At 42.6% G+C, this 21,645-nt stretch overlaps 1 protein-coding gene across 2 annotated transcripts in view; it reads right to left on the reverse strand.

Annotated features, from left to right (window-relative positions):
* Nucleotides 1-21,645, reverse strand: part of CLCN2 (chloride voltage-gated channel 2) — a 138,243-nt gene that overhangs the window by 14,628 nt on the left and 101,970 nt on the right. For both annotated transcript variants that reach the window (XM_066603404.1, XM_066603395.1), the window contains exons 16-17: nucleotides 17,686-17,819; nucleotides 408-553 (exon numbers count right to left, since the gene is read on the reverse strand). In XM_066603404.1, coding sequence (XP_066459501.1) covers nucleotides 408-553; nucleotides 17,686-17,819 — 280 coding nt within the window. The remainder of the gene's footprint in view (nucleotides 1-407; nucleotides 554-17,685; nucleotides 17,820-21,645) is intronic.

A 21,645-nucleotide genomic window follows, 5' to 3' on the forward strand; every position in this document is an offset into this window, starting at 1 on the left:
AGTTCCCTCACAGATGGGTTCCATTAAAGTGAATAGAAGCCGTTTGATCTGTGGCCTGTATGCAATTGACATTGCGGATGGGCAGCGGATTCCACAGGAAAGAAGGAGTTTGGGAAAAAAAACTCTACTGCGCATCAGCGCCGGCCGGCGCTTCCGCAGGGTCCTCGGCCATGGAATCCGACCCTCCCGAGGACATGAGGCCTAAAGAAAAATGCCACAAAACACCCCTCTCTGTTTGTAGAGGATCTCATATTTCCCCAATGCCTTCCAGCTAAATTTGCAGGCATTGCTTTTTGCTGAAAAAAAGCATCCAAAAACAACAGAAAAAGATAGCATGTTACTAAATGCTATGTGTAAAATCAAACCTCAAAGCATTGACATCGTGAGTATTAAATCCGTCTTTTCACCTGAAATCGCACACTGCTCTCTACTTCTTTCCTTCCCCCATTCTCTTTCTCTCTTAGCTGCTGCAGGCGACGTTTTCTGCTGAGCTGAAACCGCAGCAAAGACACCAGCTGAGCGCAGTCAATGGAGCCCAGCAACACCATGGACTCTGGAGAAAGAGACAATCACTGCATCAATATTTCATTACTCCCTCTTTCACTGCACGCACTTTCACATCCTTAATATTAATGATGTAGAATAAAAAACATTAGCTGGCCAGAGGAAGGCAACGATTTGGGTTCACAATATGATTACAGTAAGCAATAGCTGAAACATAACGACATGGAAAAGTCTTCTGGAACGGTGTAAAATCGTTAGCAACTACAAAATCTATACTTTACTTGAACAGCATTGTTAACAGTCAGCAACTGCATATCTTTCTTGGATGGTACAGAATGTGGCCCGCTGTGCTACTTAATACCACAACGCTGCGGTGAATACATCTTGGGAATGACGGCATGCATTTTCACCGGTCCGTCTCACCAAATAGCATCATCCAGATAGTGAATATCGGCACATTTGTATTTCTTGTGATTGCAGGTATATGAGTTATGGTTTAGGTGTTCGTTAAATAAAGACAATCTGGTTATATTATTTTAGCTGTTGTGTCTCCTTGCTTCATCTGTAGAGATGTTTTATATGCTCACGGGTTCTGCCAGCATCATCTCGTTACACAGAACAGTGCTAACTTGTAACAGTGTGTGTATAATCCAAATAGAAATTCCGCTAAAATATTTTTTATTAGTTGCTTTTTGGGCCACTTGGTACGATATGTATTAAGTTAACTAGTAACCCTTTCCAATCCAATTTTGGATTCAGGGTTTCCTAAAAGGCTTTCTATTTTTGCTGTTATACAACGGTGCCATCTGCTGGCTAAAGCCAGTGTGTGTGTGCCAGAAAGGCTCAGGCAGTGGAGTGGCTGGCAATAGACAGTAAGAATACCCTGTCGTATGTCTTCTGATATTGGAGTTGTACAAGCTTCAATCAGAATGTGGGAAGACGTCAGACAGTGGATTGGAAAGGGTTAATTAGCTGTGTGGAAGCACCCTTGTATGGTGACTTAGCTTTCAACAAACTTTACATAAATCAATAGTAAGTAAGAAACTAATAAGCAAATAAGAAACTTTTTAAATATCTTCCCAGAGAAATGCTGGGCTCACATGACCATGCTTTCGGTGCGCCACGCGCAACAAGTATGTTTTTTGCGCGCCTATTTCATGTGGCTTGTGTTAAGCAGGCTTGTGTGAGAGGCACAATGAAAGTGTATGGGATATTGTTACAGAATATTATGTGCGCAAAAACTGCGCAGGTAATGTGCATTGAGCACGCGGTTGTGTTAGCCCAGCCAAAAATGCTTTTCAGTACTAAGCAGGCTCCCTTACATCAAGCTCAAGCTATTCACTCAAAAACTGCTAAACTCTTAGTAGAAAAGACGGACTAACTGCTCACAACAGGATTTTCAGGCTTTTTTCACACTGCATCTACAGTGTGAACTTGAGGTTTCCTTGGAGTGGATCTCTGATGGAAACCTCGGACGTATGTGTTTAAGGCACGCCAGCTAAGTACTGCAATTAGCGGAGTAAGTGGCCGTCGCTGCACTCAGGGTCTCTGCCAGGTAGCGCAGCATAAATTTGGTGACACATTCCATTTAACACTAGACAAGGCAGGCAGATGATGCGCCAAATTCATCACAGTGGCTCGAACTGTGTGATAGTCTTGATGCCTCCTGAAGGACACTTTTCTTCCGTACACCACCGCTTTATTGGCTTACATTTCACTGATGCAGAAAGGGGGGCCTGGGGGTACATGCAAAAGTATGAAAACCCTGTCTCCTTCTCATCAGCCCCCTAACCTTCATGCTCTCAGCCTATAAACCCAAAGTGGATTCTCTTTGGCTCAGTTCATGTTTCATTTTGTTGCAGATTTTGCAATCAGTTTTATTAGGCAGAACTGTGATAGAGAGGTGAAGTATGAGGCTTTCAATGATACCTTCTATGTTTTTTACTAAAATACAGGGAATTTTCCATAAATTGCAATGCCGTGTATTCTCACGAAGCGACGTGCTGTAATTTTAGTCCTGGAATTGGAAGCGGCTTCTCTAGGATATTGTTGTGCACAGTGTATATATTCCCATTCTAGTGATGAGTCACAATGGTTAATCGGAGAGTCCCAATTTCTACAGTAGTGCCATCGATGTGCTAAATCTCACAACATAAACACGTTGCTGCGCTGCACAATGGAGCTAATGGTAAAGGGCATATAATTCTTATTTTACTTCACTCATTTCTTGTTGCTGTGGAAACTAGGCATCTTCAGTTGCTATGGTTATGAAACTGGTTAGGTAAAAGAGAAATGAGGGTAATACTGGAAATTGGCATTTCGCTGACCAGAGAGGTGGTACGACTGGCAGAAGAATATACAATTACTTTCGACGTGTTGTTTGTAAATGTGTGAACCTTAACGTAGGATTTGCAATTAACCCTCATGTAATTTTCTGTGCAAGTGATTTCAGTTTTGCCCGTCGTAATGTGTGTAACTTCATTAGCGTCAGTCCATTGGATTATATAGATTAACAAAATCAGCACATAAAAACACTATAAAGGTGCAAATGAGTGGTTAACCTGCAAATGCAACTGGCAGTGGAAAATGAAGTCTGCAGTATGTAGTACAGCACCGATGCTAATTTCTAATTATAAAGCATACTTGCAAATAGCCATTCATTTTAATATGTGCTGCCACTTACTAATGGAAGCATCTGTGCAATATAATTCATTAGAGGACTGCGACACCCTTCTGTAATAATTGGTACAAGAGACGCATGCTACGTGGCTGCAGTTTCTTGCAGGAGGAGCGCACTGTCTTCTGGGTTTCTACAACCACTGGATGCCTTACTCACTTACATGGGCCACCTATAGGTCGGAAAATTGCTCAAATGAGTAATCTTGAATGAGAGTTGTCATGTGTAGAAGTAGAACCAGACAGGATACTGAGCGAAAAATCGCTCATTCGTCGCTGGTTGCTTTAGTCTCCGATGAGCTTTACCTCCATTCATAGAATGACAATCCCTCCTGTGTGAAAGCAAGGAGCGATAGTCATCCCATGTAAAAGTTGTTGCTGTTGTTCACTGTTTAGGCGTTCACGACCATTGGCGATCCTAAAGGCTCCCTCCATGTTTTTCGGTTTTGCACTGCTTCTTTCAGTTGTGTGATATCCATGCCAGTATCAGCCATCGTGTCCTTTGGCGGCCAAGTCTACTTTTGCCACTGATCTCTCCAAGCATTATAGATTTTTCTAAAGTAGCCTTAGTTTATTCTAGGAGCTCAGTGGCAGAGGCCTCCAAGGAGACATGGGTGTGTAGATTACTGTAGCATGTGGCAGGGGTGTCCAGTAGAGATCACTACTTTGCAGAAGCTGAATCATATAGTACATGTATCAGCACATATGACAAATGTATGCGTAAGGCCACTTTCACATGATAGTATTTGGTCAGAGTTTTGCAGGCGGTGATTCACTACTACAGATGCACACATTTCCACTGCTCCAGAGTCCGGTGATGGTGTGTTCCTGTGCCGAAGTTTTGCCTAGTGGTGAGTGATGCAACAGGTAATAGGTCAATTTTCAACATGTGACACGGTTCAGCACTTGGTGGTCCTGCTCTATGAGTCTGCATGGTCTACGGCTTCATGGCTTTTATTCCTAGAGGCTTCTCCTTCACAGTAATAGTGCTTATAATTGACAAGAGCAGATCTAATATAACACAAATTTCACAAACTGACTGGTGGCAAGGTGGCATCCTATGATATTGCCACATTTAAAGTCAATGAACTCTTCAGTATGAACCATACTATTAGTTGTTGATCTTATGCACCTGAACTCAATAACTTATATATATATTTACATACGCATGGCTGCCCCTATTCTAACTTCTGTGCTGCAGTTGATTTCTTGCTTGACACATAAGACTTAAAGATATAGTTCCAAGAAACAATAAGTGAACCCTTTGGCATTACTTGGATAACCGTACTAATTTCTAGGATAATATGGTCCGATTATCATCTAGGTCTCAATTATAGACAAAAAGAATCTAACTAAATTAATAACACAAACCGCAGTCTTTTATTGAGCACACTGAATAAATATCCACAGGATGGGAAAGTTAGTGAACCTCTGTGTTAATGACTTCTCCAAGAGCTAATTGACAAAAAGTGTTTCAATTAAAGAGTTGAAATTGAAAGTCTTGGCTTCAGAAGTGCTTTTCCCAATAAATTAAGGCACACAAAGACTGGTTACTGACAAATCAGTTCTTATCAGAAAGACTGTTAGTGTGAACCATGTTTTGATGCAAACAACTTTCAGAAGACTTCAGAAGATGTGTTATAGAGACTCAATGAACTGGAAAAGGTTACAAAAGCACTGCTAAAAACCTGGGTGTAAATTAATCTGCAGATTATCTACAAATAGGGAAAATTCAGGACTTGCTACTTTCCCTAGAAGTGAAATGTCCTATTAAGAAAACTTCAAGAGCGAAACGAGCAATCCTGAAATATACGAGAAAGAAACCAAGGGTAATAGCGAGGAAGCTGCAGTGGTTTTCTTTGGGTTGTCCTTTCATTGACACTATGCTTATTCAATGTTTTTTGCTGTTATCCTTTCTCACCTCTTTCAGGACTGCCACTGTGCTTTTGAAGTAATCCTCACAGGAGTCTCACTCCTAGGGAGAGTAGCAGCAGTCCTTAATTTTCTCTATTTGTAGATAATTTGTCTAATCATGGATTAATCTTACATCCAGATCTTGAGCAATACTTGTGTAACCTTTTCCCTTTTCATACATCTCTATAACAAATCTGAAAATTGTTTGTATTGAAGCATGGCTCACACTAATTCAGACGCAACTGATTCAGCTCAGTGCTCAGATGAATAATCAGCCTACAGTTCATAATGGTACACAGGAATCAATCCCATGTCAGGGCAGGTATGATGAAGAAATCCATGTGTATGAGAAAATGTTCAGCACTCGAGTCTGAAAAAAAATGTAAAAAACTAGCAGCTTTCTTTCATCTTACCCTGATCATGCTCATAGCAAAGAGAAAGACCTATATCAGGTTTGAAATAAGTAAGCTGGTCAGGGTGTCTTTTTTCTACTTCTGTTTTAATCGATATGAAATAAAGATACATTTTTCTAATCGAGTGCTGGATCTTTCCAATTACACACAGATAGTTCACACTACCCAATCTTTCTGACACGATTTGCTAGTAATCAGGCTTTGTATGCTTTTATTTAGTGAGCAAAGCACCATATTTACAATCTCATCTTCTTAAATGAAACACCTTTTGCCAGTTAAGTCACGGAGAAGTCACTAACACAGAGGTTCACTTACTTTTTCTTCCTGTGGAACCTTATTTATTGCTCTCAATAAAATAAATGAATGGTGCAACTGTTTGTGTGTTATTAGGTTAGATTCTGTATGTCTATAATTGTGACATAGATCACATTTTTTAGTAATCAATGCCAAACTACAGGTCATTTTAAAGGGTTCACTTACTTTTTCTTGCAACTGTATTCCCTTACTATCAGCCACTGTTGTGGCTAAAGAATGCATTCTGCAACAGCAAAACAAAAGTAGGTGCATTATATGCTTCTGGGGGTCCTCCATTATTCCAATCTCCCACCTTTTACCTTGGTAAAGTGATTATGGGCAGTACTGGCAGGTCACTGATCCAGTCAATCACTAGTAACAGTAATGTCGGTATGTTAGCAAGATGAACACAGTCTGCTGATGTCCACTAGACTGGAGGTGCTGGAGCGGTGGGAAAGGAACTGGTTTTTAAAGCCTAATTTAATTTAAAGGCTGAAATTCAAGTTTAAGAGCAGTGAAGCGACAGTTCTTAGGACAAAAACTGATTGTTCTCAGCAAGAAAAAAGCAAGTGATCTTGTAGATATGGTACCATTTAATGCCTAACAAAACTACATGATGTTATAGCGAGCTTTCAAACCTACTTAGCGCTCTTCCTTAGGCATTATGAAATAGATTCAAAGAGGTATGTATATATATACACACATACATATGATGAGGCAGAGACATGATGTGATACATTTGCACTTCATTTTTTTTTACCAGAACAGGATGAGTAAAGAAATAAATACTTAAATAGTCCACTGATAAAGATGTGAAAGTTTTATGGTCCCTGAATTAGTGTTAGGAGGTCACCAGGTCAGAGTGTTATCTGTGCTATAGATTTCTCATACTTCTCAGTCAGGCATGAATCCTCTTGATGAATTTAGGCCTCTTTTTAAAGGTTCAAAAGTTGTTAGAAGTTTGTACTCACAAATTCTTCTATGGCTTTGTGACTTGAAATTGCCTTTTAATATGGTGACTTTCATGTGTTCTATGTTGTGTCTGTGCTCATCTGCCTCACAGATGAATGACTACCTGTTTTCACTGATCAAGAAGTCCCTCATTAGTAGCTTTATTTCAGTAAGCTGAAAGAAAGCCAATAATGAGCAAATTCTCGCTCGGTACGCTGGTCATGCTTTTACACGATAACTATTGGTTAAAGTTGTTTATTTGAAAGTTTTTTCGGCTGATAGTGGGCTCCAGTACAAGTACCCCTAGGGTGGCTTCATACACAATTTTTGGAAAATGCACTTTTTCCAAACTTGAAAAGAGGCAAACGACACTCACCAATGGACCACCATCACTGACCGCGACTCTGTATGGTAACTCAAAGGTGGTTAAGCCTGAATTAAAGAATTTCAAATATCCCAAAAGAAAGATGAAAAAGTGGCACTCCTTGGTATTGAGAATTAAAAGCCCCACTTAATTTATATCAAAAAATGGGTGAAGGCTTGATAAAGTGTCATTTGTCGCGAAACAGCTGTTGCCTATTTTTTGTGCATTATGTCCTGGTTTTCGCACCTGCCTGCTATTTTTTGATATGAAATAAAGTGCTGCTTTTAATTCTGAATACCAAGGAGCGCTGCCTTTTCATCTTTTCTTTCTGGGAACTTGCAGTTTTTTGAGCCAAAGTCAGGAGTGGATTAAAAAAAAGGAACTAAAAGGACTTTTACTTTACCTTCCTGCTGGATCCGCTTCTGGTTTTGGCACAAAAAAATTACAAGTGTGCTTCCTAAAAAATGCTGTGTGTGAAGTCCTCCTTAGTCATAAGACAATGGAAGTAGATATCTATACTACTGCTTGCTGGGTCCTTGGACTGAGAAACTGCTTTAGATCTCTGTGGTTCTAGCAAGAACACTGAGGGAACACTTACTTGGGCAAACACTGATATTCCTTCCATGACAATTCAAGAAGAGGATTTGTAGAGTTAAATACTGTAAAAAAAAGCTTAAATATATTTAGTGTAGCTTTACTCAGCATAGCCACTAATAGGCCTCATGCTCACGGCTGTGTCGGACTCCCCCAGCGGACTATCGCAGGAGAGTCTGACACCGCACCCCATTACTCACCTCTCCAGATCAAAAGCACAAGTCACGTCTGATCCACAGCGCATGATGTGCCGGCAATAAGCCATGATGCGGCCGTCGGTGACGCATAATCACGTGATACTTCTGCTTTGCTCATTGACTACAATAGAAGCCGGCTGTGCGTTTTCCACAGCAATTAGACTATGCCGCAGTTTCTTTCACGGTGTGGAATCCGCGGTAGAATTCCGCAGCGTGAACATTGAGCTATTAGGTTCAATAAAACCTAATAGCTGCGGGATAATGCCGTGGATTTCTGCCGCAGAAATCCATCCGCGGGCATTAGCGCTTACTTAGAGAACAATATTTACTAGTGATCACAGTGTCCCTTCTATATCACAGGCAGGTGAGGGACAGCTAAAGCAGCAATAACAATTTTAGAATGCTACCAAACAACTTTTCAGTTTCTTTGACTTCTGTAAGCAGGAGAAAAGAAGAAAAAAAAATAATTTTAAACAGTTGCACAAGATATATCGAACTTCTTCTCCCTAATTCTGTCAGTTGCACTATTTTTGTTTTTGCATTAGTAGGTTGAATAATGGCCTAAAAAGCTCTTTATGTCATGTCCATTATTCCCACAGCTCTTCTACTGGTATACTAGCCATAATTCATCCTCACTGTCCCAAGCACTTTGTAGAACACTCTTCACGCCCCCTTCCTTACTTAGTCTTCTCCCTTGTCACAAATGTTGTATTAGTCAATCCTGATGCAGCATGAATAAAATGCATGCTAAATGATCTGCAGCTTGTCCATCCTGCTCTCCTCTTGGCAATGCCTTAATTCACATATAAGGCCAATATTGGGCGAGCTTATTTTAGCTCCATATCTGATATGTTTTTTGGGAATCGTAATGTGGAGTTAATATAAATCAACATATCTATTTACAAGGCTGTATTTTTCACAGCCGTTTTTCTTACAAACGAAGCATGAGCTATTTTTTGTGATTCTGCCTCCATATTGCTATTATTTTCTATTGAGCAAATTTTGATTTTTTTGAACAGTAGAAAAAAAATAATATAAAGCCAAATGCTGATCAAAAACTGATGACAATATACGCTACGATCTGATGCACTGGATCCCAATGCATCAGATCACATTGGCGAATTCCCGCAGCGTAAAAGCGCCAGACTGGGCCAATATAGCACTGGGCGCTTTCACGCCAGGACTATCTTTCCGGCCGGAATATGTTGGCCGTTGCATGGAGCTAAGCTCCGCCCCGCCCCATCCCATTGCTGGCTGCGGACAAGAGGCGGGGAGGGGGATGGAGCTTAGCTTCACCTCCGTCACACCCCTTCCCATTACAAACAGCCAAAGGTGAGGAGAGAGGAGGTGAGCTGGTGAGGGGGAGGGAAGGGGGAGACAGCTAAGATGTCTCCTCAACGCCCAACGGCATTGCGGTCTCAGTGCATATGCGCCAGGGTTGTGCTGGCTGAATGGGCTCACAAGCGTTAGATTTATGCGTCCGTTCACACGTTTTTACGACACTGACGGGCGCACGTAAAACACCTGCGGCCGTGTGAAAGAGCCCTTAGAGTGATAATAAATGATTTTCATTCTGAGCATCTAAAATGAACAGGACTCTAAATGTTCTCAGAGAAAATACTGTGCTGTGTATTGCCAGGGTATGCTGTCACTTGTAGTTTTACAACTGGACAGTCAGAGTCAAGTTTATACTCCCAATTATGGTGCCCTGTAGACAACAATGAGAAAGTGTGGGATCTTATCTTATTAGAACTGGATTGGGCATGGATCAAAGCTGGCAGTGGTGAAATCATAAACATGTACAGATGCTCCCCGACTTGCGAACAGGTTCCGTTCCGGGAGCCCGTTCGCAAGTCCGTTTTGTTCGCAAGTCGAACAAATGGTTATATGGAGGGGATCGCGGGTGGATCCCGCTCCATACAACGTCGGGTGCCGGCTGTTCTTACAGCGGGCACCCGGCGGCAGCAGTTCCGACGAGCCACGCCGCTTGTCAGAACTGTTAACACTTTAAATACCGCTCTGACAGCGGTATTTAAAGTGTTAACAGTTCTGACGAGCGGCGCGGCTCGTCAGAACTGCTGCCGCCGGGTGCCCGCTGTAAGAAACAGCCAGCACCCGACGTTCAGGGGGCCTGTACAGCGTCCCACGATGAGATCGCGGGACGCTGTGTGGTTGCTAGGCAGCCGGGGACCTCCTGAAAGGCCCCAGGGCTGCCTATGCAGAGTGCCCATCAAGCGCACGGCTTGATAGGCGCTCTGCATAGACAGCCCTAGGGCCCTTCAGAAGGCCCCCGGCTGCCCAGCAACCGCGATGTGACCGGACAGGCTTCTATCAGGCTTGATAGAAGCCTCTCCGCTCCCTGCACAGCATGATGTAATGCCGTAGCATTACATCATACTGTGCAGGACAGATAGTTCGTATCTAGCGAAATTCGTAACTCGAATGTTCGCAAGTCGGGGACTATCTGTACCATTTTTGCCTGCTGGGGGGTGGGGCAGTTTAATTATCATCACAGTCTGCCTTTGCGGTGGGTCTGTAGGTGACTATAAAGACCTATTCTTGATCTTTTGCAGTGGGGACATCTGTTTCCAAGTGGAAGACAGTCCCGGCAAGGGATGTGCTTTCCTCGTGATAGGTTACTCCCTTTCGCCCTCCATTCATGCCTTTTCAAAATTCACAGCACTGTTAGTAACAGCTGACCCCTAAATTGAGCGCGCGAGGGCCAGGGCCTCCCAGTTTTTGATGTCTATGCCACAGTTTTTAAGGTTAGGTTTAAGCCCATCTTTAAATCTCTTTTGCTGTCCACGTTCTTGAGTTGAGAGTATAGTAATTGCTTTGGGAGACAGTGATTGGGCATTGGCACAACGTGGCCAGTCCAGCAAAGTTGATGGCAAAGGTTCATCACTTCAATGCTGGTGGTCTTTGTTTCTTCCAGAAAGCTGACATTTGTCTGCCTGTCTTTCTAAGAGATTTGCAAGATTTTTCAAAGGCAACACTGATGGAATCTTTGCAGAAGTTGAGAGTGACGCTTGTAGACTGTCCACGTTTTGCAGGCATATAACAAGGTTGGCAGGACAATAGCTTTATAAACAACCTACAAATGTCCCAGTCCTCAAACACTTTCTGTTTCATTCAAAAAAATGCTGCACTCACAGGGCTCAGACGGTGTTGTATTTTGGCGTCGATGTTAGCTTTTGTGGAGTGGTGGCTGCCAAGGTAGCGGAAATGGTGAACATTTTCCAACATTACATCATTAAGCTGTATTTCTGGCATTGCAGAAGGATTAGTTGGTGCCTGCTGATAGAGCACTTTGGTTTTTTCGATGTTCACTGAGAGGCCAAGCTTTTCGTATGGTTCTGCAAAGATGTTTAAAGTGGCTCGTAGGTCTTTTTCTGAATGAGCACAGACTACGTTATCATCAGCATATTGGAGTTCTATAACAGACGTAGTTTTGACCTTGGTTTTGGTTTTTAGTCTATTAAGATTAGACAGTTTGCCATCTGTCTGGTAGATGATTTCTACGCCAGTGGGAAGCTTTCCATCAACAAAGTGCAGTATCATAGCTATAAAGATGAAAAATAAAGTTGGGGCAATAACACAAAGCTGTTTGACCCGACTCCACCTGCGTAACTTTGGGTGCCATTGCTGTCCAAGACTGTTGCCATCATGTCATCATGGAGGAGCTGCAGGATGCTAACAATTTTATTAGGGCATCCGATTTTTTGGAGGATGGTCCAAAGAGCACTGTGATTCACTGTGTCGAATGCCTTTGCGAGGTCAATGAAAGCCATGTACAGTGGTTGATTTTGTTCCCTGCATTTTTCTTGGAGCTGTTGTGCCGTGAAGATCAAATCCACTGTTCCTCTGGAAGGGCGGAAGCCGTTCTGGGATTCTGGGAGGATGTTTTCTGAAATGGGTAGAAGACTGATATATACTGGAGAGGAGGGGGGGGGGGGGTTAGCTGCATAATAATCACCGGAGTGGCCCATTTAAGTAGTTTAGCAAAATTGGAGATTAGGACTACTAAACATTGATGAAGGTGAATATCATGAACTGCTTAGTATATAGGACTAAACTTACTAAGCCCGGCATTTCTTGCCCGGCATTTTTTCCCCACAACACAGATTACATGAAGAGGGGCCTCTTCATGTATTTAGCGCATCCTGGCAGTAAAGTGCGCCATCACAGAAATGTATGTCTGGTCCCGCTCAGGTGTACATTTCTGGCATAATTTACACCAGTTTCTGGTGTAAATTGCACAGAAATCTGTTGGTCCAGGACTTATCAAAAAAGTAGCAGGGCCGGAACAGAAGGAAGAAAACTGTTAATATTTTTGTGCAGGCAGGGCTTGCGGAAAATTGCGTGATTTCTGTACGCCAGTACTCTGGCGTACAAGGTTTTGTAAATGTCCCCCATAATCTCATATTTAGCATTATGTGCAGTTTAAAAATCATTACTTCATTTAGTGAAAGTCACTTGGTGGTTCAGACCTTTTACCCGTGTCCAAGTCTGAACGTGGCATTTTTCTGCAAAGTATTATGAAACTGAATGTTGGGACGTTTTAGTTATTTAAGTGTCACCGAATGGCTAAACAGTCTCTTGCATAGGTTACAAAGTGATGTCCATATTGTTCTCTCCTTCTAGTAACAAGAATAGTGCTATCACTATGTAGCACATTGTAACACTAAAGGAATAGCTACAGTAACAGGGAGATGTGAGCCATTGTGCTGTCAGACAGTTGCTAGGGAGGTGAGCGCCAAGACACGTGCAGTATTTAGAATACACTGTTACCATTTGGACAGGCTGATAACAGAACAGCGGGTAAGTATTTTAATTAGACTATATTACTAGTGTATTAAAATGACAGTGTGGATGTGTCAGAGGATCTTAGCATATGGCTCAGTAAAGTAAGATGTTGAATGATTCATTACTGTCATTCAGATAGAGATTAGTTATTACAGATTAGGCAATGTCCATTATTGTGTTATATATATCAAAAATACAAAATGTTGCTAACCAATTATTTAGAATAATAATGACGACAACATTTTGTACAAGGTAATGTATCTTTACGTGGGATGACTATTCGAAGAATAATCAAAATGCTAGTTATACGTGACCACTGACCGCGTGAAGCACAATAAGTCGCTAGTCATTTTGTTTCAGAAGAAAAATCAAAACAGTCCCTGGTTGATCAAAAGTAGTGGGGTGTGAAGTCCTCGTTGTTCATATTTAATGACTTGTAAACGAATTTGCAAGGAGATCCCATCGGTACTATTGTATTACGTCTCTACCAGAATAATGGGTGGAGACCTTGAGTGACAGCTAAGAGCTAGGTAATGCCCCCAAAGGTCCAGATTGGCTGGCTGCTCCAAGGTCCTATCAGTGTGGGGATTGAGTTATGGCTGGGATGGAGGCTTCGGGTTAGTTTCAGTGTTAGGCTTACGTTATTAAGTGTAAATACTTCTATGTGAGAGCAGGGTGGCATTCACATAGAAGCATGTACAGCTAATAATGTAAGACTAACAGTGAAACAAACCCTAGCCCTCCATCCCAGCCATAACTCAATCCCCATGCTGCTAGGAGCTTGGCGGACATGTAACCTCAACTCCCCTGCAGCCTTCCCCCCCCCACCAAAGTGTTACCAGGAGAGCGTCCCAGCTGACCGAGCCGTGAGCATAGAAGGGGACGCTGGGTGGGGGGTGAGTGGCAGGACCTGAGAGCTGACCCATGGGAGCGAGACGTCAGTGGAAAACGGAGACCGGGGTGGTGAGTTACTGGACTCGAGAGGCCGATGACGGGAACAGCAAAGCACGAGCGACCGGCAGCAGTGAAGGGAGACCGGAGCGGTGAGTCCAGGGACCTGAGAAGCTGACGACGGAAAGTGAGCCTTGCAGCCAGTCAGGAACAGGGGGCCTCACCTGGCTATCAAACAGCCTTAACCTTGTTGACAGCCACCACTTCCGGTGTCAACAAGATACACTAGTACCAATCCCATCTATGAATAATATCTCGGCAAACAACACAGTCATCACAATGTGTTAAAACAAAGGAACGACTGTTATTTGATTTGTACACTGCTATGACATTTCTAAACTACTATTTGAATGATAGATGCTTCCTGCAAAGGTACCTTTAATCTGTCTCGCGATTTTCCTGCAAGAAAATCGCACCATTATTCACTGCGATTTGTGCTTTTTTTTTAGAATAATCTCGCATCACTGCTGCCCGCGATAAAATCATGAGACAAATTTGCGCAATTTTTTATCACATAAGTCAATGGGACTTTGTAATGTTAAAATTGCATCGCATTCCGCATTTTTAGCGCTGTGATGCGATAAAAAGAAGTCCCCATAGGAATACATAGAAGATAAAAAAAATTGCACATCGCAGAAAGATACAGCAAGCCACTATTTTTTTATCCCCTCAACATCGCATCAGAGAAAACATCGCAGATGGGAATGAAACCATTGTAAATCATTGGTTTCATATTCTGCTTTTTTACTGACTATGGCAGCAGGCGAAAACCGTGCGATTTTCTCGCCCGTGTGGAGCCAGCCTTAATTAACACCTCCTAACGAAGAGAAATAAATGGGCAGATACTAATGTGCTGTCACCCCAATGGAAAAGCAAACAAACACAAAGATGATAAAGATGAAGCAGCACCACGTGGGCACAAGGTATTTGTGCCAGCATGTAATATAGTCATTTTTTAAAATTGCATAAGGCTGCCTGTCCACGGGCGCTGCGATATCTGCCGCGGGAGCTGCCGCCCGGGAGCAGGAGCCAGCAGACGGATCTCCGCGGTGAGCCTATCTGACAGATAGGCTCACCACGGAGAATCGCGGCAATTCGCAGCATGCTGGGCTAAGTGTATGCACATGCGTCTGAGGGTCATGCTTGTGCCATACTCACTAGTTGTCCAAGTCCCTGCACATGTACAACACTACTACTGATCTAGGATCATGGTCCTTGTATACAGAGCCATTAATTGTTGGATTGAGCGAACGAGTTGTTTGCTTTCAAACGACACCTGTTTACACACGCAGATAATTTTTAACATTTTTTTGTCATAGGTCATTAAGTCCATTGTTGGTCTGTCCAGAGAGTCTGGAAATGCCTGGGAATGGTTTGTGGACAGTCACCTTTTGCACAGAACAACTGGCAAACGACGAACGATATGCCTACGAGACAGTGCGATGTTCTGGGCAATGTTCTTGTGGGCTGGGGTAATGAACTTTTTTAGTGCCCTGCTACGTTCCATAAATTGTTAAAGAATAGTTAGAGGAACATGGCAAAGAATTCAAGCAGTTGACTTGGCCTCTAAACTTCCCAGATTTCCATTGGCATCTGAAGCGTTGCTATGGAAAGCGCTGGCCCCGTCTGCGAGCGGAGAATAATTGCGATTCTCTGCTCGCGGCCGGCAATTCGCGGCATGCTGCGAATTGCCGCGATTCTCCGCGGTCAGCCTATCTGTCAGATAGGCTGACAGCGGAGATCCGTCTGCCGGCTCCTGCTCCCGGGCGGCAGCTCCCGCGGTGGAGATCCGCTGCGGGATACCGCAACGCCCATGGACAGGAGGCCTAAAAGGGTCTGCTGCTAACGTCTCGGTGTCAGATACCACAGGACACTTGTGGAAATCTTGTAGAGTCGGTTCTTCCACAGGTCAGAGTGGTTTTAGCAGTCCAAAGGGATCTATGCATTAATCGTATGGCTGACTGGTGTATACCTTTTTTAAACTAACAATGGTATCAATATTATAAAATTGTGCAAAATACGGAGTAACTCACAACTTCACTAATATCTTATCCAGTCATTAGATATTCTTCCAAATGAAATTTCCAGTGTGTCAACTGCTTCCTCCTCCTTTTTTCACAAATAAGCTCCTGTTTCCTTGATTTAATGACATTTGTGTAAAGCCAACTTTTTAGTATTTCAGATAACATCCTTCACCCATGTAAACCGATCAACAGGGGGAACTGAGTGAAGGGAAGACCTCTTTTCAACTAAGGAAACTGTTTGTTGCTCAACACTATGACAGAATATTAAAAGCCTGTAATTCGTCCCTTTTTCTAGTTCTTTTATTTTTTCTTGCGCAGCTAAAATGAGTTTTAATTCCCATGTATTTTCCATTGTAATCCCATGCTTCACAGTCATTGAGTGGCACAATCTGTTGCACTAAGAAAACAGGATGTTGCATTGTGAGTGTTCTCAAAGGATACTAATATATTGGTTGCTAAAGACAAAGAGGATGAAGTTGATGGAAAGGAAGACTTATGTTGAAATAGTGTGCCATTCCTATAGATCACCAGCTGTTCTTACTGTCAGAAGATCCCCTGATGATGATGATGCAGTCTTTTGAAAAGGTTAATGTCTAGGTTTCTTATTCCTACCTTTTTTTTATCAGCAGTATTCCCTGATTTAATAGCCACTGTGTCCCTGTAGCAGAGATAATTGTGTAAGGGGTTCTTAAAGGGGTTGTCCACGTTAATTCATTTTTATGTAAAAAGAGTGCCTAAGTGTTAAAATAACAACAAAGATTATACTCACTTCTCCAAACTCCCTGCTGCGTCAAACGCAGCAGCTTTCAGTCTTCCCTATGGCATACTGTTTATAAGCTGCAGCAGCCTGTGTACGGGGCGTCACAAACTGCTGCAGCCAATGACAGAGTTCAGTGCTAAGCTCTGTCATTGGCTGCAGCAGCCTGTGAGATCCCGTACACAGGCTGCTGTAGCTTGTAACCGATGGCTATGGTGCAGGATACAGCAAGGAGCTGGGAGAGGTGAGAATAGTCTCTGTTATTAGAACACATGGGCTCTCTTTTTACATAAAAATTAAATAACTCGGACAACTCTTTTAAATTTGTTTCTGCAGAATTGGTTCTAATTTGAATTAATTCTGCTGATGCTGTAACCTCCCCCATTTGCTACCTCGCTGTATGTAATGCTATATGTAGAACTATAGCCATTTAATGAAAGACAGAACTAGCAATTGAAAGTTAAAGGTGCATACTTATATACACTTTGCTTCAAATGGTACTACCACTGTCTAGTCCTGAGTGCACATGTAGACAAAAAACAGGCGACTTATTCCAAAAGAGTAAGCACAGGGATGTTAAAGTAAAATGGTTTGTCGTTCAGTCATGTATGCATTTAGACTGGGTGATAATTGTTCAGATTCTCCCTGATCGCAAGAAACTTAAAGATTTCTCAGCCTGTGTAAAAGGGGCCTAAGAAATATGTACTACTTTTAAGTAGGAAAGGGAAGGATATGTTCTTTTTTTCTTATAGTGCAGCCTCAATCTATGTAAAAAACATTCCAGGTATTTAGGCTATAAATTTTAAAGCGACCCTATGGATCAGCAGAAACAAAGATGGCTGAACAGCTTCTCTGACTACTGGATGCCCACTGTGTATAAGTATGCATTGGCAGTCCAAGACACTGACTGGTCAGCACTACTCATGGGGGAGTACTGGTTAATCAAAGTAGGTGTAATGTCTTATACTAATGATGCATACTAATACACAGTGTACATCAGGTAGACACGATGGTGCAGCCATCTTTGTTTCTCCAGACCCAGAGCTTCACTTTAAATCTTCCAAACACAACAGCTGATAGAGAGGTTTAGCTTTCGCTTCTCTTCATTTTTATCTTCTTTTTTTTCTGTTAACTAAAGATACAGACATGCTGTGTAAATTGTAAATCTAGTCTGGGAAGAATTCGGTCGAAAAATTTTAAATTTTGTACATTTCATTTGTTAACCCTTTAAGCATTTTACCTGCAGATTCCACCAGAGCCAGGTTCTTTAACCGGCAGTCTGTAAGCAGTTCCTGGAGATCTCGGTACTTGGTGTTTAATGATACAAAGGGAATATTTCTTAGCATAATGTCTTCCACCCGGACATTGTACCTCCTGCAACAAAATATAAAAGAATAATGTATCTGTCAGACTGCCTTAGAGGTGTGCTAACACGTATATTACATTATTATGCATTGGGTGTTTAAGGTGTGATGACTTAAGCATCTTTCTGAAAACTTTGGGTATTAGCCATTTTGACTTTACTGGGGTTAATGCAGGATGAAACACGTAAGTACATATAGTATATAGAACTAGTTTTATTGAAGGGGGACAGAATAAACATTGTGCTGTGAAGGGCAGACTATTAGAGATACTGCAGCAGAACTTAAGACACAACACTGCAAAAAGTGAACGAACTAGCAGAGGACGACTTTTACATTTTAGATTACTGTCCACGTCCGAGGAGGAATATCGCTAGCGATATTCCGCCACGGGGGAGCAGGGGAGAGCCATGACAGGTCTCCAAGGTGAGCCAATCTGATAGATAGGCTCACCGCTGAGAATCACGGCAATTGCAGCAGGGCACAATTTAAATCCTGCGAGCGGAGAATGGCTATGATTCTCCGCTCGTGGACGCTGGTGCTGTGCTTTACACAGCAACCCTATGGAAAGCTTTGCAGAGCGTGATCGCCCATGGACAGGTAACCTTACTCATACGGTGACAGGGTTAAATACTATCATCCTTTATTTTAGGATTAAACCTAACAGAGATGCAAAAACCTACAAATATATCTGAAATTAAACTGCTCTATAAATACTTGACCAAACTTCCTCAATGAGTGCACACGCACACAGAAGATATTTCCATCTGGTTTTCAGACCGAAAAATCAGTCCAAAAATAGGACGGAAATAGCACCCATTCATTTGAATCACAGCATGTCCTATTCAGATGAGAACAGCACATGTCAATGTACCATGTTCAGCACATCAGAGAGCACATGAATAAGATGTCCCAGTGCTGTCCAATGGGAGTTGTGCCCACGCTTCTCGGGGCAACTTTTTAACCCTTTCCAATCCACTGTCTGACCTGTGAAGACATTATGATTTAAGGCTGTACAGCTCTGATGTTGAAAGACGTCCGTCGGGGTTCTCTTACTGTATATTTCCAGCCTCTCTGCTGTCGGAGCCTATCCAATGTGTCACCTCATGCAGTACTGGCTTTAGCCAGCATATAGCGCCATGCATAACAGCAGAAAAAGAGTAAGCCCCCTAGGAAAACCAGGATACAAATTGGATTGGAAAGGGTTAATCCTCCGTGTGCAAGTACAGTAGTAATGGTACTTAGCTTTCCCAGAATCTCACGAGTGTCACCAAATGCAGGTAGATAACAGTCAATGTCTATCCCTTTAACAAGCCTTGTAACTTGACTCTTTAGGGAGAACTAGTATCATACAAAGCTGTGTCAAGGCAACTCATTCAGCTAACCGAAACCTTGCTCTGTAGTGATGAGGGGCCCTGAGATATCTGTATGAAGATGGGTGGTGGGCTTCGCTACTATTCCTAGTTATGATGCAAGGCTCATCGACTTAAGGCCCTTTCACACGGAACGATTATTGCTCAAAAAATCATTAGAAAGAGCAAAAATAAATGATAATTGTTCAGTAGAAACGCAGCCAACAATCGAATGAACAACGATAAATCATTCACTTTTCATTCGCTTTATAAAAATCATCGTTGCCTTGTTTACTAACAATGTATCTGCCTGTATAAATAGGCTGCCCGAAAGCGAACTCTGACATTGTTCACTCATTCAAACAATATATCATTTGGTGTAAACGGACCCTTACAGGGTAGCTACCTTAAACAGGCAGATAGTTTTCTTCCTTCTGACTCCATACACAGCTGGTCTCTAATCAATCAACAGTCATGTAAAAGACTGATAAATTGTATAAAAGGTTTATTGTTACTTAGGCCGCCACCCGGGAGTAGGAGCCACAGACAATCTCTGCAGGTCAGCCTAATCTGATAGATAGGCTGACTGCGGAGAATCGGGGCAATTCACAGCATGCTGCGAATTGCCGGCCACGAGCGGAGAATTGCAATGATTCTCCACTCGTGGACAGGGGGGCTGCGCTCTCCATAGCAACGCTATGGAAAACTTCAGACGGTGTCATTCGCCGGCGGTTTACAACGTCCGTGGACAGGGGGCCTTACTCTTTTCTTAAAGAGGCCAACCTCTTTAAGGTCGTGCAACTAGTTAAAAATGCATGTTAGCTCATGCTTAGGGTGCTTCACAGAAATAAATATACAGCAAATCCGCACCATTTGGCTCAGACTTTGGTGCGGATCTGTAGGAGAATTCATTCCTACAATCAGAGGGCTAAGGGTATGTTCACACAGCGGAATTCACCTTGGACTTTTACGCTTGAATTACGTTTCTAAAAACCGCATATTTTGGACAGCGTTTTTGGCGCAGATTTAGCCCTATCAATGGGGAAAATCTGTGTGTGGAATTCCAACATAGAAAATGGTGTTCTACATAAAGAAAAAAACCTCACTGAAATACAATTTTCTGCGCCAGAATTCCACACGTGGATTTTGTCCATTGACAGGGATAAATCCGCAAGAGGATCCGTGCCAAAAAAGAGTGAATTTTGACATTAATTTCAGAGACAGAATTCCTGCAGAAAATGGCACTGTGAATATCCACAGCAAAATCCACATTACAATCTGCACCCCAGCAAATCCACCGTGTGTGAACGCACCCTTACCTGGGCTCTCTGTCTGCGATCACAACTTTTTGTTATGGACTGAGGTAACAGATTGCAGAGAACATCTATCAGGAGTCAATGGGTGTGCTTTTCATTCCACCCCCCCAAAATAGTGTCCAGATGTTGAGACGTGTGCTTCAAAGGGAAATGTGATGTTCTCTTCAAATATACTCTTTATCACCTTACATTTCTGAGTATTTCTGACATTATGGCTTCTTTCAGCACACGCTGCAACTTTGAGGCATGAAATGCTATCTCCATAATACCGTGCTGTACATTCTTGGAAATTTTTACAAAGGGTTTTGCATACACCAAACATAAGAAACAATAAGGAGGTCTGAACAGAACCTGATATACAGCACCTACATAGCAATGATAGCGGGCTGGCAATATGAAGTGTGTTGAGACTAAACACATGGTCATGGAAACAAATGTGCTTAATATCGCCCCTTAGTGGCCATACTATGCAAAATACATGAAGTGCAAGGCTATAAACAACGGTTAATGATGGCAATTACAATACATCTACCCCGACAACACAGTATGTCAACCAACTTGTTTATTTCATAGCAATTCCAATCTCAGAATATGTTGAGGCGATACAGCAGGAAATAAATACCAGCCGAGTGTAGCAGCATAACTAACAACATAGAATGAGAAAGCCTTGCCCAGACTATCTGAATGATTGTGTTAGGACATGCTCTTCTTACCGTGATAACCACGGCGCTTTGAACGCCATGCTAATCGAGGTACAACGCTCCTGTTGATTTCAATGGGGCCTTACAGACCTGTGCTCGAATGTGACATTTTCTAAGGCTGTGATTTTTAAGCGCTGTCTGCTCTAATTTAGCACGCTTTTGCGCTTTTTAACACACATCATCACCCATGACAACGATGGGGTATGTAAAAAACACAGTTACCTGTTTTCAAAATCACCGACGCCGTGTATGAGAGTGGCCTTAGGCTGGGTTCACACAGGGCGGACTTGCCGCGGAAATTCCGTGCGGAATTTTGCCGCAGCAAATCCACATGCGGCCGCTAATCCCGGGATTAGCCAGCCATGTGGACGAGATTTCTCAGAAATCTCGTCCACAGGGGACAGCAAATCTGCTGCGGCTAAGCTGGCAGAAGCCGCCGCTGTGGCGCGTATTTGCCGACCGCAGCATGT

This window comes from Eleutherodactylus coqui, chromosome 1 (genome assembly GCF_035609145.1).
Source record: "Eleutherodactylus coqui strain aEleCoq1 chromosome 1, aEleCoq1.hap1, whole genome shotgun sequence".
Classification (NCBI taxonomy): Eukaryota; Metazoa; Chordata; class Amphibia; order Anura; family Eleutherodactylidae; genus Eleutherodactylus; species Eleutherodactylus coqui.